This window comes from Osmia bicornis, unplaced genomic scaffold, assembly GCF_907164935.1.
Source record: "Osmia bicornis bicornis unplaced genomic scaffold, iOsmBic2.1, whole genome shotgun sequence".
In the NCBI taxonomy this organism is placed as follows: Eukaryota; Metazoa; Arthropoda; class Insecta; order Hymenoptera; family Megachilidae; genus Osmia; species Osmia bicornis.
In genome coordinates, this window is record NW_025791334.1 from 39,649 (window position 1) to 51,716 (window position 12,068).

At 47.1% G+C, this 12,068-nt stretch overlaps 4 protein-coding genes across 4 annotated transcripts; 1 reads left to right on the top strand and 3 right to left on the bottom strand.

Annotated features, from left to right (window-relative positions):
* Nucleotides 1-1,818: 1,818 nt before the first annotated feature.
* LOC114881933 lies at nucleotides 1,819-2,895 on the top strand. The gene has a single exon (XM_029198815.2). The coding sequence runs from the start codon at nucleotides 1,819-1,821 to the stop codon at nucleotides 2,893-2,895; it is 1,077 nt and encodes a 358-aa protein (XP_029054648.2).
* Nucleotides 2,896-6,407: 3,512 nt separating this feature from the next.
* On the bottom strand, nucleotides 6,408-8,198 carry LOC123989046. Its single transcript, XM_046289762.1, has one exon. The coding sequence runs from the start codon at nucleotides 8,196-8,198 to the stop codon at nucleotides 6,408-6,410; it is 1,791 nt and encodes a 596-aa protein (XP_046145718.1).
* Nucleotides 8,199-8,271: 73 nt separating this feature from the next.
* LOC114882021 lies at nucleotides 8,272-9,798 on the bottom strand. Its single transcript, XM_046289763.1, has one exon. The coding sequence runs from the start codon at nucleotides 9,796-9,798 to the stop codon at nucleotides 8,272-8,274; it is 1,527 nt and encodes a 508-aa protein (XP_046145719.1).
* Nucleotides 9,799-10,095: 297 nt separating this feature from the next.
* On the bottom strand, nucleotides 10,096-11,631 carry LOC123989047. Its single transcript, XM_046289764.1, has one exon. The coding sequence runs from the start codon at nucleotides 11,629-11,631 to the stop codon at nucleotides 10,096-10,098; it is 1,536 nt and encodes a 511-aa protein (XP_046145720.1).
* Between the last annotated feature and the right edge of the window lie 437 nt (nucleotides 11,632-12,068).

The following is a 12,068-nucleotide window of genomic DNA, read 5'->3' on the forward strand; positions in this document are numbered from 1 at the left end:
TCGAAAACATTCAATCCCAAAATATATAAGTTTGCGGTAGCGGATGCAGGAATTAAAAAGAATATTGATAGATCGGCAAAAATCTTAGACTACTTTCAACTTTTTGTTTCTGAAGAGCTCGTAGAGTTGATTGTAAGGGAATCTAATCAATATTGGTCTCGAAAGAATAATAATAACGTAGATATGTCAGATGGAACAGTATTACCCGAATTATATTGTTTTTTTGCTGTGACATTATTGATGACACGCAACAAGAAATTATCATTAGCAGAGTACTGGAGTAAAGATAAACTTCTGCGTAGCGATATTTTTGCAGAAGTAATGACGAGAGACCGTTATTTTAAAATACTACAAATGCTACATTTCACCGATGATGTTGACCATACTAATTGTCGTTTATATAAAATACGGAACGTCGTTGAAATATTACGGAAAGCATTTAATGAATCATTTCAGCCTTATCAACGGCTATGCATTGATGAAAGTCTGCTTCTATATAAAGGGCGGCTTTCGTTTAAACAATACATACCATCAAAAAGAAACAGATTTGGTATAAAATCGTTTATTCTGGCGGATTGTGAGACAGGGTACGTGCAAGATTTAATTGTTTATGCCGGATCATCTACGATGGTGGATACTGAAAATGTAGACATTGGAAAATCTGGAGCAATAGTGGAAAGCCTTATGAAACCGCATCTGGGAAAGGGCCATACCCGTTATGTAGATAATTGGTATGCGAGTCCCGCTTTATTTAAGTTTTTACATAATAATGGCACAAATGCGTGCGGGACTGTAATGAAAAGGAGGAAAGGAATGCCCAAAATTGACAAACAATTAAAAGGGGGAGAGGCTGCATTTAAATCAACCGACAACTTATTAGTTTTAAAGTGGATGGACAAAAGAGAGGTGTATATGCTTTCTACAATGCATACCCCAGAATTTAAGACGGTAATCAGGCACGGAGGAGAAAGAATTATCCAGAAACCTGTGTGCGTGTTAGACTACAATAACTCAATGGGTGCAGTGGATAAAGCTGATATGGTCATAAGCACCGTGAACTCGACCCGGATATCTTTGAAGTGGTACCGGAAATTTTTCTTTCATTTGGTAGACATTTGCGTCTGGAACGCTTATGGTCTGTACAAGCATAAGATGAAACTACCGATATCCATGGCAAAATTTCAATTGCAATTAATTAGGAAAATACTGGAGAAGTACCATCAAAGTAGAAGTCAGCAACATCGATCGGGGAGTAATCATCCACTAAGATTAACAGAACGACATTTTCCGTCGGCTTATAAATCGGTAGGAAAAAAACCAAGGAGAAGGTGTGTTGTTTGCCATGCGAACGACAGAAGACGCGAAACTGCGTATGAATGCAAAAACTGTAATGTGGGATTGTGTGTCGACCCTTGCTTTAAAATTTATCACTCTGAATTAAATTATTGAGAACTTTAATTTGTTATTGTAAAGTGTAATTTTTAATATTTAAATATATTTTTATTGGTAATAATTGCAAAATCTCCAAATATGTTGTTGTGTAACATTTAAAGAAGTGTACGATCCGAAGAATGACAAGGCTGCAGCGAAAGATGTATGTCCGAACACCAGTTTACCAACATGCACACTTTACGGCGCAGAGCTCCGTTCAGTGGCGTTATTCGGCGGTACCGATGGCGCGTACAGCGGTGCCACTCCGACGGAGCACACTGCCGGAGCGAAAGGGTTAAAGCCACCACGTGCAATTTATCACTCCAATCGCTTCACGAAGATGTGACTAAATTTTGGGACATTGAAGAATGTTTCTCTGAACGAATAATGTCGGGAGAAGAACAAGCATGCGAAAAACACTATCAACAGCACACGATTCGCGATTCCTTAGGGTCGTACACGGTTCGACTTCCATTCAAGGGTATTCCCGACAATTTAGGCGACTCGTACAACATTGCATTAAAACGTTTCTTTTCTTTTGAAAGATCTCTTAATAAAAATCCGGTACACAAAGAGCAATACAGCGCGTTTTTAAAGGAATATGAGGAGCTAGGTCACATGTCGAAAATAAAAAACGAAACTAACACCGGGTATTATTTACCGCATCATTCGGTCGTCAAAACCGACAGTCTCACCACTAAAGTTAGAGTAGTATTCGATGCATCGGCACATTCATCTTCCGGTTTATCATTAAACGATATTTTAATGGTCGGACCAACTATCCAGGACGATCTATTCACTATTGTCACACGCTTCAGGTGTCACAAGTACGTGCTAACGGCGGATATTGCAAAAATGTATCGGCAAGTAAAACTACATCACGATGATTGCCAGTACCATAACATATTGTGGCGCGAAAGTCCCAGCGACCCAATTCGAACATATCAGCTGAATACAGTTACTTACGGAACCGCGTCAGCCCCATATCTCGCGATTCGAACCCTTCATCAGCTCGCACACGATGAAGGTGAAACTCACCCGAGAGCCGCCAAAATATTAACTAGAGATTTTTACGTAGACGATGTTTTGACTGGTGCAAACACGTTAGACGAAGCAATCAAGATACGCGACGAACTCATGCAGTTGACCGCCAAGGGAGGGTTCCTTTTGAGACAATGGGTTTCAAACGAACCAAGTCTCATCGAACCGTTACAAGGAAACAACAAAGATAACCATTTAGCACTTGATGTAGCAGACGGAAAAAAGACGTTAGGTTTATATTGGAATGCGTCCAATGATACATTAGGATACACAATCAGACAGGCAGAATCATTACAACGTATAACAAAAAGAACGTCTCTGTCAAAAATTGCACAATTATTCGACCCACTCGGATTGTTAGGTCCAATGATTGTAAAAGCTAAAATGATCATGCAAAGTCTCTGGAAATGTCAACTGAGTTAGGACGAATCAATTCCGTTCGATATTCATACCGCATTGGTCACATTCGAGTCTCAATTGCATATAGTTCGCGATCTCAACATTCCAAGACACGTTATACCTGGTCATCCCCAGCAAATACAACTTCACGGCTTCTGCGACGCTAGCGAGCAAGCGTACGGAGCGTCTATCTATCTTCGGAGTGTCGATTCAAAACAAAGGATCACAGTACGCCTTCTATGCTCTAAATCCCGAGTAGCTCCATTAAAAACGCAGTCACTACCACGCTTAGAGTTGTGTGCTGCTGTATTACTAATAAAATTATACACTAACATCAATAAGGCTATAGACATACCAATTAACAAAAAGACGTTCTGGTCAGATTCAATGATTGCATTGCATTGGATAAATACAGCACCACACACTTTAAAGCAATTCGTAGCTAATCGAGTAAGCGGAATACAACAAGGCAGTGATCCGTCACAATGGCGTCACGTGCCGTCTGAAGGTAACCCCGCAGACCTTCTGTCGAGGGGTGCAAACCCACTTGAATTTGTAAAACATCATTCCTGGCAAACCGGGCCACGCTGGCTGTCGCTACCTGAAGAGTCCTGGCCGAGTAATAAACTGCACCCCATTGAAATACCCGAAATACGTAAAGTCGTGGTGTTAAAGACTCAAACAATTAGTGAATTTGACGCATTGAATAAATTCTCATCATTCACGCTATTGAAACGCGTTATTGCATATTGTTTACGGTTCTGCTATAACGCACGTAACAAAACAAAACACATAGGCCTACTCACAACGATCGAATTACATCAAGCCCATATCCAAATCATTAGGAACCTACAAGCAGCGGTATTTTTTAAAGAGTTGGCGGAACTCGCGTCAAATACATCCGCAAATAAAACTAAGTTTGCATCCCTATATCCATTTATAGACAAGGACGGCATTATTCGCGTAGGTGGTAGGATAAAACACTCGGAACTACCTTATAACATCAAACACCCTATATTAATACCACAGACAAACCACATAACCGAATTAATCATTCGCGAATTTCACATAAAACATGGTCATAGCGGAACACAGAGCACGTTACATGCCATACGCCAAGTCTATTGGCCTATCAATGGAAGAGTATCAGTGAAATCCATTCTTCGTAAATGCGTAACATTCAATAAAGCACGGCCTACTATTCCGTCCTACTTGATGGGAAACCTACCACACGATCGCGTTCGCGTAAATCGACCATTTCTAATTACCGGAATCGATTACTGCGGTCCCTTTTATATTAAAGAGAAACGACACCGAAATACTAAAAGATTAAAAACATATGTCGCGGTGTTTGTATGCTTTTGTTACGAGCCGGAGGGGGCGGCTGCGTAGCCGGGGCTTAATTTAGGTAAATGGTAATTGTTAATGGCTTGACCAGTGTTGTTATTAACACTGGGAGCCTAAGGAAGTAGATGTGGAGACGAACCTACGTATGGCTAACGTAGGGAGCTCCAGGAGGTTGGCTATGGTGGACGAACCTACGTATGGCTAACGTAGGGAGCCACAGGAAAGGTATAGAGTGGAGGACGAACCTACGTATGGCTAACGTAGGGAGCCTCAGGAGAGTGATATGCGGACGAACCTACGTATGGCTAACGTAGGGAGCCGCAGGAAGCGTTAGTATTAGGTCTCGTAACTTGATTGGTGTACCTCGAGCGGTAAAGGTACACCTTAGTGGGTTTCTGGACAGTAAATATAATTGAACAATAGTATGTAAATTAAACTAGTATGAGTTTATTCTCTATTCCGGACCTTACAATTGTTGTGTGTAATTGTCGCGGTATTCAATGAATTGAACTCTAGGTTGCAAGTTTTAAATGAGTTGAATAAATAAAGTTTGGTTTCGATTCCGCGAAGCAAGAATCTAATCCTTCTCGGTTTTCACGAACACGTGCAAACGGGGGCGGACTACAACGATTATAATAATGCTTAACAGCAGACAACGTACTGTATAGTTACTGTGAGTGCTTGAAAGGGACTTGAATACCCGATCTCGCAGAGTTTCCTCGTTGCAGAGATTATCCGAAAAAGAACGTACTGACGTGTATCGAACTGATTCTAGACTTCAACTAGACCCGAGGTGCCCTTGTCGCCACCCTTTTTATACTCAAAAACTAGAGTAAAAAGGGTGGTGGGGACTGACTCTACGTGACCCGTAAATCTGCAAATATCTCGGAAACGGTGCGAGCTATGGCAAAATGTTGAGAGACCTTTTTTGTTGGAAATTGAATTTCCTACTATTTATGCTGTATGACGTTTTTTGATCAGGTGCGTAGTTTTCGAGATATATCGAGATATTTAAATGTTCCAAAGCCGCACCAACATTATAAAGGTAAATATCTCGGACACGATGCGAGCTATACCAAAATGTTGAGAGACCTTTTTTGTAGAAAATTAAATATCCTACTATTTATGTTCTATAACATTTTTTGATCAGATACGTAGTTTTCGAGATATATCGAGATATTTCAAAGTTCCGTCGCCGTACCGACATAATAAAGATGAAGAAACACCGTGGCCCCTTTCTTTGAGGTAACTCTGCACTATTCTAAGCTGGAAATGCCACTTCCAGCGCAGCTGTGCAGAAAAAGAACAAGAAGAAGAAATATCTCGGAATATGTGCGTGACGCCCCTTTCCTTGAGGTAAATCTGCAAATATCTCGGAAACGGTGTGTTTGATCGTTTTCGCCCCTTAACCGGGAAAGGGGTTAGAAAACGGATTCGGAAGCGATTTTTTGCCGGTGCGCGACCTTACCGAAGCGATAGACTTCCAGTTTACGAAGCTCGTATAGAAAAAGGCGCAATTTATGAATAAGAAAAGTTTAGACTCTGTAGTTGTATGTTAATAAAGTTTAATCAGAAAGAAATGTTAAACAGTTCTTGCGTTCCGAAGCAACGCGTTCGAAATTCAGAAGAACTAGTACGCGAAGACGTATAAGAAGAAGCAGCAGCGTTCGCAAGTATGCGGCGGCATATTTATATTATGTTTCCCCCCCGTCTCCGCCGTCGCCCGCCGGCCTACCAGCTCAGTCGGCTCGCTTCGTCGGCAACGGAGCGAGTGAGATCGCTGGAGGTCGACGGAACGAACAGCTGAGACGAAGGAAGCGATCTAGCTTCTAGAAATTTCAAGCTTTAACGTTCGACGCTCGAACATACCGCCCGCCTTCTTTGGACGGCAAAGAAGCACGCACTGCTTCAAAGAAACCTGGCCCATATATAACCTTAAAGCGTCCAGTATAGTTACGCGCATCAGACCGTTGAGCAAGTGTGTAGTTTTAAGTGTATAAAGGTGAAAAGACTTACAACTAATATAATACAAAGGTAAGTAATTATATAAAGAAAATAGAACGTTATAAGTAACCTTGAAATATAAAGTATAAAGAAAAAAAATATGCGATTGAATCGACTATGGCAGCAAACCGCCCGCCATAAACTATATAAATTTTTAAACGCATGGAAAAATTCCAAACGGAAAATTACGTCGAAGCAGATGAAGTGACGTCAGCAGAAGACACCGGGAGGGGGCACAACTTGACTATTGGTCTGGTGACAGAACCGCTAATAGTTCTGAAGGTGGCTACTCTCACTCGTCCATCTGGCCCTGGATGAAGGGCTTCGACCCGGCCCAGCGGCCATTTTGCCGGAGGTTGCGATTCGTCGCGTAGTAACACTAGTGTCCCCAGCTCCAGGTTCTCCTTCTGCTGACGCCATTTGGGAAGCTGCTGAAGGCTTTGCAGATATTCCCGCCTCCACCTGTGCCAAAAGTGAGAACGTAATATAGATATTTGTCGCCAACGCGAAATAAGAGAAATATTATGCGATTCGGATTCTGGATCCGGAACGATACAAGTGGGTTCACCGATTAAAAAGTGTCCGGGTGTTAATGCCGACAGGTCCGAGGGGTCGTCGGAAAGTGGATGTAGCGGCCGTGAATTTACGCATGCTTCCACCTGGCACAAGAGCGTTGTCATCTCCTCGAAGGTAAGCGTAGCGTTTTCGACGATTCTCCGTAGGTGGTGCTTAACCGTTCTAACTCCTGCCTCCCATAGGCCCCCGAAGTGCGGAGCATACGGAGGGATGAAGCTCCAGTCCGTGCCATCGGCTGCCAACGAAGCTGCGGCGTCTAAGTAAAAGGCGGAGGCGCCGCGGAACATGTTGCGCAACTCCCGGTCCGCTCCGTGGAAAACGGTCCCATTATCGCTCAACATGGTGGCGCAGCGACCTCTGCGACTGACGAACCTGCGAAAAGCGGCTAGGAATGAGGCAGAGGTAAGATCTGAGACAGCTTCAAGATGAATTGCGCGTGTAGTAAGGCAAATGAACAGCGCTATATATCCCTTATAGGATTTGTGTCCTCTTCCTGGTGATGTCCGCAGCTTCACCGGTCCGGCATAGTCCACCCCGGTGGAAAGAAAGGGTCGCCGAGGAGTGATGCGCTCGAGCGGTAAGGGGGCCATCAGCTGCGTGGTCGGCCTACCACTGTAGCGAGCACATTTTACGCACCCTTTAATGACGTCTTTCACCAACGAACGGCCATGGATTATCCAGTAGCGTCGCGCCAGCATGCTCCTGGTGAGTTGCGGTCCTCCGTGCAAGGTACGGAGATGGGCATCTCGAACCAAAAGAGTAGCCAAAGCATTCTTCTTCCCGATGATGTAAGGGTGCCTCTCGTTGTAGGGAATAGAGGCTAGGTCGAGGCGGCCCCCGACGCGTAGTAGTCCTTGGTCATCCAGGAAGGGCTTCAAGGCCCTAAGAGCGGAAGATCGCCGTACCTCCTTGCTCTGTTGAAGCTGGTCGACCTCTGATTGGAAATCGGACTTCTGAGCTAGCCCGATAGCGATCCGTAGAGCAGCGTCTCGCTCCGAAGTCCGGATAAACCCGGTTTCGGTGTTCAGGTTCCTGGTAAGTCGATGAAATCTAGAGCAGAGAGCAATCACTGCCGTTAAGCGTGTTAAACTTGAAAACCTTGATAGGAGATCGTTCTCCTCGTTTTCCTTTGCCAGGTAGATTTGTGCTCGACCCCTCTCCAAGTCCGCCTCTTCGACCTTTCCTAGAGGTGATGCAGGCCACAGATCTGGGGGGTCGACGAGCCAAGAGGGTCCACTCCACCATAGATGCGACGACAGGAGCTCCGACGGCGTTATCCCTCTGGTAGCCAAATCCGCCGGGTTGTTTTTGGTTGGCCACGTGCCTCCAATTTTGAGGCGGAACATTGGACTGCACGGTGGCAATCCTGTGGGCAACAAAGGGCTTCCAGGTTGAGGCATGCCCTCTTATCCAGTGGAGGGTAACGCTGGAGTCCGTCCAAGCCGTGATGGTTGCTGGTAAGATCAATCCCCTTTATACTTCCGCTATTAGTTTGGAAAGTAGCACCGCGCCGCACAGTTCCAGTCGTGGTATGCTAAGTGCCTTGACCGGTGCCACCTTGGTTTTTGCCACAAGCAGTGTGGCCACGCTGGACTCTCCCCTGGACACTCGCAGGTAGACGACGGCTGCATAGGCTCGCTGGGAGGCATCGCAGAACCCGTGCAGCTCCAGTTGCGCAATGTCCGCCGAGTAATTCGTCCAGCGAGGAATTGCCAAAGCGTCGAGTTGGCTCAGCTTGCTTCGGAATGTTTCCCATGCGGAAAGTAGTTGCTCAGGTAAGTCCTCATCCCATTCTGCGCCAATTATCCAAAGATCCTGCATAAGAATCTTTGCAAAAATTAAAACAGGGGCCGCCCATCCCAAAGGATCGAAGAGGCTGGCTACCTCCGATAGGATACGCCTTTTAGTGTATCGCGTGGGCTCATTGAGAGGTGGAAGAACACGCAAAGAGAAGGTGTCCGTGTTTGGCCTCCAGACGACCCCCAAGGTACTGACTCCAGGGTAGTCCTGGAACACGCACGTTTGAAATTCTTCCGCTTCCTGCAAGCTTGGTTTATTCGATGCCCATTTGCTCAGATCGAACCCTCCCGACTGCAGGATGGAGATAACCTGTCGTCTCAATTCGAGGGCTGCTTTCTCGTCGTCGGCTCCGGCAAGAATGTCGTCCACATACGAATGCCGACGAATTGCGACCGCTCCCAGCGGGAAACGCTCCTCCTCGTCTTCAGCAAGTTGGACCAACACCCTCAGCGCTAGGAAGGGTGCGCAGGCTGTGCCATAGGTGACGGTCTTGAGCCTGAAGTCCTGTACAGGTTGATCGGGTCTGGAGCGCCAAAGTATCCTGGTCCAATCCGCATCCGTGTGGTGTACCCGAATCTGTCGGAACATTTTAACAATATCCGAGGTAAATACTACTCGAAATAAGCGCCATCGTGTTAGAATCATCCAGAGGTCTGACTGTAGTTTCGGTCCAGGCATCAAACAGTCGTTAAGAGAGGATCCAGTGGCGGTGCGAAAGGAGGCGTTGAAGACGACCCTGATTTTGCCGCTAGGGTCGTATCGCTTCACCACGGCATGGTGCGGTAGATAGTAAGCTGGATCCTGAACCGCAGACTCCGGTACCGCCTCCATGTGATCCAAGGCTGCGTATTCCTCCATGAACTGCGAGTACTTGTCTCGCCAGGCTTCGTTGGATGCCAACCTGCGCTCACAGCTGAGCAGCAACTTTAGCGCCGTTGATCTGCAGGGCTTCAGGGCAAGGCTTGGATCCAATTTGAAAGGTAGGTGTACCGAATAGCGGCCGGTTTCGTCCCGAGAATGTGTCTCTCGAAAGTGCCGCTCACATTCCCGTTCCTCTGGTGATAACGGAGGCTGCTCGTGTAGCTCTTCGACCTCCCAAAAGCGTCGAAGCAGCCTATTGGTTGAGTCGTCCGTTTGGCAGTGAAGGCTGTGGACGACCGCCTTGCTGCCTTGACCTTTGGTGTCGGAGACTGGGCCCATCAACACCCACCCGAAAGGAGTGCGCCTCGCCGTCGGTGTGCCAACCGGCCCGACCCGCGACTCGTCCTGTAACAAAACTCCACAAATATCAGCTCCCAGGATTAAGTCAATACGAGAGGGTACCCCGTATTCCGGATCCGCAAGAGTCACTCCTTGAAGATGCGGCCAGGATTGTGAGTGCACTGCTCGAGCGGGAAGTAACGCAGTAAGTTTCCGCAGCACCAACGCTCGAACCGACAAATGAAAGCTGGGGTCCAGACGAGAGCGTAAGGAAAGAGAAACCTCACTTTTCGCCACTCAGCTTTCATTCTCTTCAACTCCTGAGATGGCGACGCTGACCGCCCGCCGTGGCAAACGGAGTGCTTGAGCTACCCAAGCAGATACAAGCGACGTGTCCGAACCGGTGTCCAACAAGGCTCTGACCTCGAGAAGTTCTCCTGATGCCTCCACCTTCACCTTGGCCGTCGCTAATAGTGCGGCGGGTCGAGTGGTAGCTGAACAGGCAAAGGAAGCGGCCACGCCCTTCTCTTCTGTTTCGGTGGAGGCCGTTGAAGTTTGCGATGTCGAAACGTCTCCGACGTTCGCGGGCATATTCTTCGTGGGACTCGGCATCGCATCATGGAGCAGCGTATGGTGCTTGTGGCCACAAGTTAAGCAGACTTGGCTTGACGGGCACTTGGTTAAGTCGTGGCCAACGGTCAAGCAATTAAAGCACGCCTGTAGTTGCTGGGCTCGCTCCTTCCGGCGCCGAGGTGGAAGCGCCTTTAGCTTTGAACAATAAGCAAAGTTATGATTTCCAGCACACGAGGGGCACTTACGAGGGGCGGGACTCTTTGCCGAAGCAGCCAAGACTGCTACATTAGTGCGTTTTACAGGCGCCTCCCTTTTTGTTTTAGCCGGAGCACCTTTGGATGTCGCGGGATGCAACACTGGGTCGGCCTCCTGAGCAGCATCCAACGCTTGGATGCGATTTTCCAGAAAGAGAGAAAGCTGCCGGAACGACGGTACGTCGCGGCTATCAGCTAGAGAGGTCTCCCAGACCAGGTGCGTGGTTTTGTCCAATTTTTGGCTTAAGAAATAAACAAACCACTCATCCCACTGAGCTACCGGTTTTTTCAGCGCAGTGTACGCTCTAATCGACTGTTTGAATGTATCTAACAGCCTTTTCAATTCCGCGGCAGACTGTTGTTGCGCGGGAGGGCAGGAAAGAAGGGCCCTGTGGTGCGCGAAAGACAGAAGATGCAAGTTCCCGTACCGCTGCTCCAGGTCCTCCCAGGCTCCTTGGTATCCAGCATCGGTGATTGGCGTATTTTGGATGACCTCCGCTGCTTCTCCGGTTAAGGCCGACTTAAGGTACAGCAATTTCCGTACATCCTGAAGGTTGGGAACGCTGTGAACGAGACTCTTAAAAAGATCTCGAAAACTCTCCCATTTTAAGGGGTCTCCTGAGAAAGTGGGTAATTGTATTTTTGGCAATTGAGGCTTTCCCGGTGGTTCTGGAGGGGGTTGCACTCCACGCGAGGGGCCCGCCTGCGCGAGGTCCTCTTGGTACTGAGCCATCTGAGCCGCGACCTGAAGATAAGCTTCTTCGATCGTAGAAAAGCGGTCTTGGTCCACGTAAGCACTGTCCTGGGCTTCCTTGAATCGCAACAGTTGACGGTGACCATTTAAAAACGCATCCCAATATCGCTCAAGGAGACCTCTACGCTGTTCTAAGACTGCCCGCGTAATTTTTTCCCTGCCCAATTTACAAAGGTTGGTCCAAAACCGTTGGATCCAACGTCCGAGCTCCTCCTGTTCCCGTAAAATATCCGCGTATTCCGTCACAGGCATCGTAATCCTTTTATTTTTCAGAACTGGGCGTTTCCGAAGCCGTTAGAAGTAACGAGTGTTGATTCGAAGTTCGAGACGTTCCGATGCGTTTACAAACACAGGCTCGACCTCAGAAGACAACGCCCAAGCGGATGACGTCACGGAGAAACCGTTACGGCAAGAGAAATGATTTAGATAAAGAATAAGACTTATCTTTCTCTTGTTTGACTCCTTTTTCCGATGCCTGATTGCCTGGTTAGTGGAATCCTATTTTGAAGCGGCGGGTGAGTCTTCCGGCGTGGGAGTCCAGCCACAATTTTCCAGGAGGTCACTAGCACCACTCACTCGCGACGTGGAAAAACGTTCGTTGACCGCACAATCCGGCTCGAAGGACCAATGTTTGATCGTTTTCGCCCCTTAACCGGGAAAGGGGTTAGAAAACGGATTCGGAAGCGATT

Coding starts and splice junctions, on each gene's coding strand:
- LOC114881933 (XM_029198815.2), top strand. CDS start 1,819: ATGTCGGGAGAAGAACAAGCATGCGAAAAACACTATCAACAGCACACG.
- LOC123989046 (XM_046289762.1), bottom strand. CDS start 8,198: ATGCCTCAACCTGGAAGCCCTTTGTTGCCCACAGGATTGCCACCGTGC.
- LOC114882021 (XM_046289763.1), bottom strand. CDS start 9,798: ATGGGCCCAGTCTCCGACACCAAAGGTCAAGGCAGCAAGGCGGTCGTC.
- LOC123989047 (XM_046289764.1), bottom strand. CDS start 11,631: ATGCCTGTGACGGAATACGCGGATATTTTACGGGAACAGGAGGAGCTC.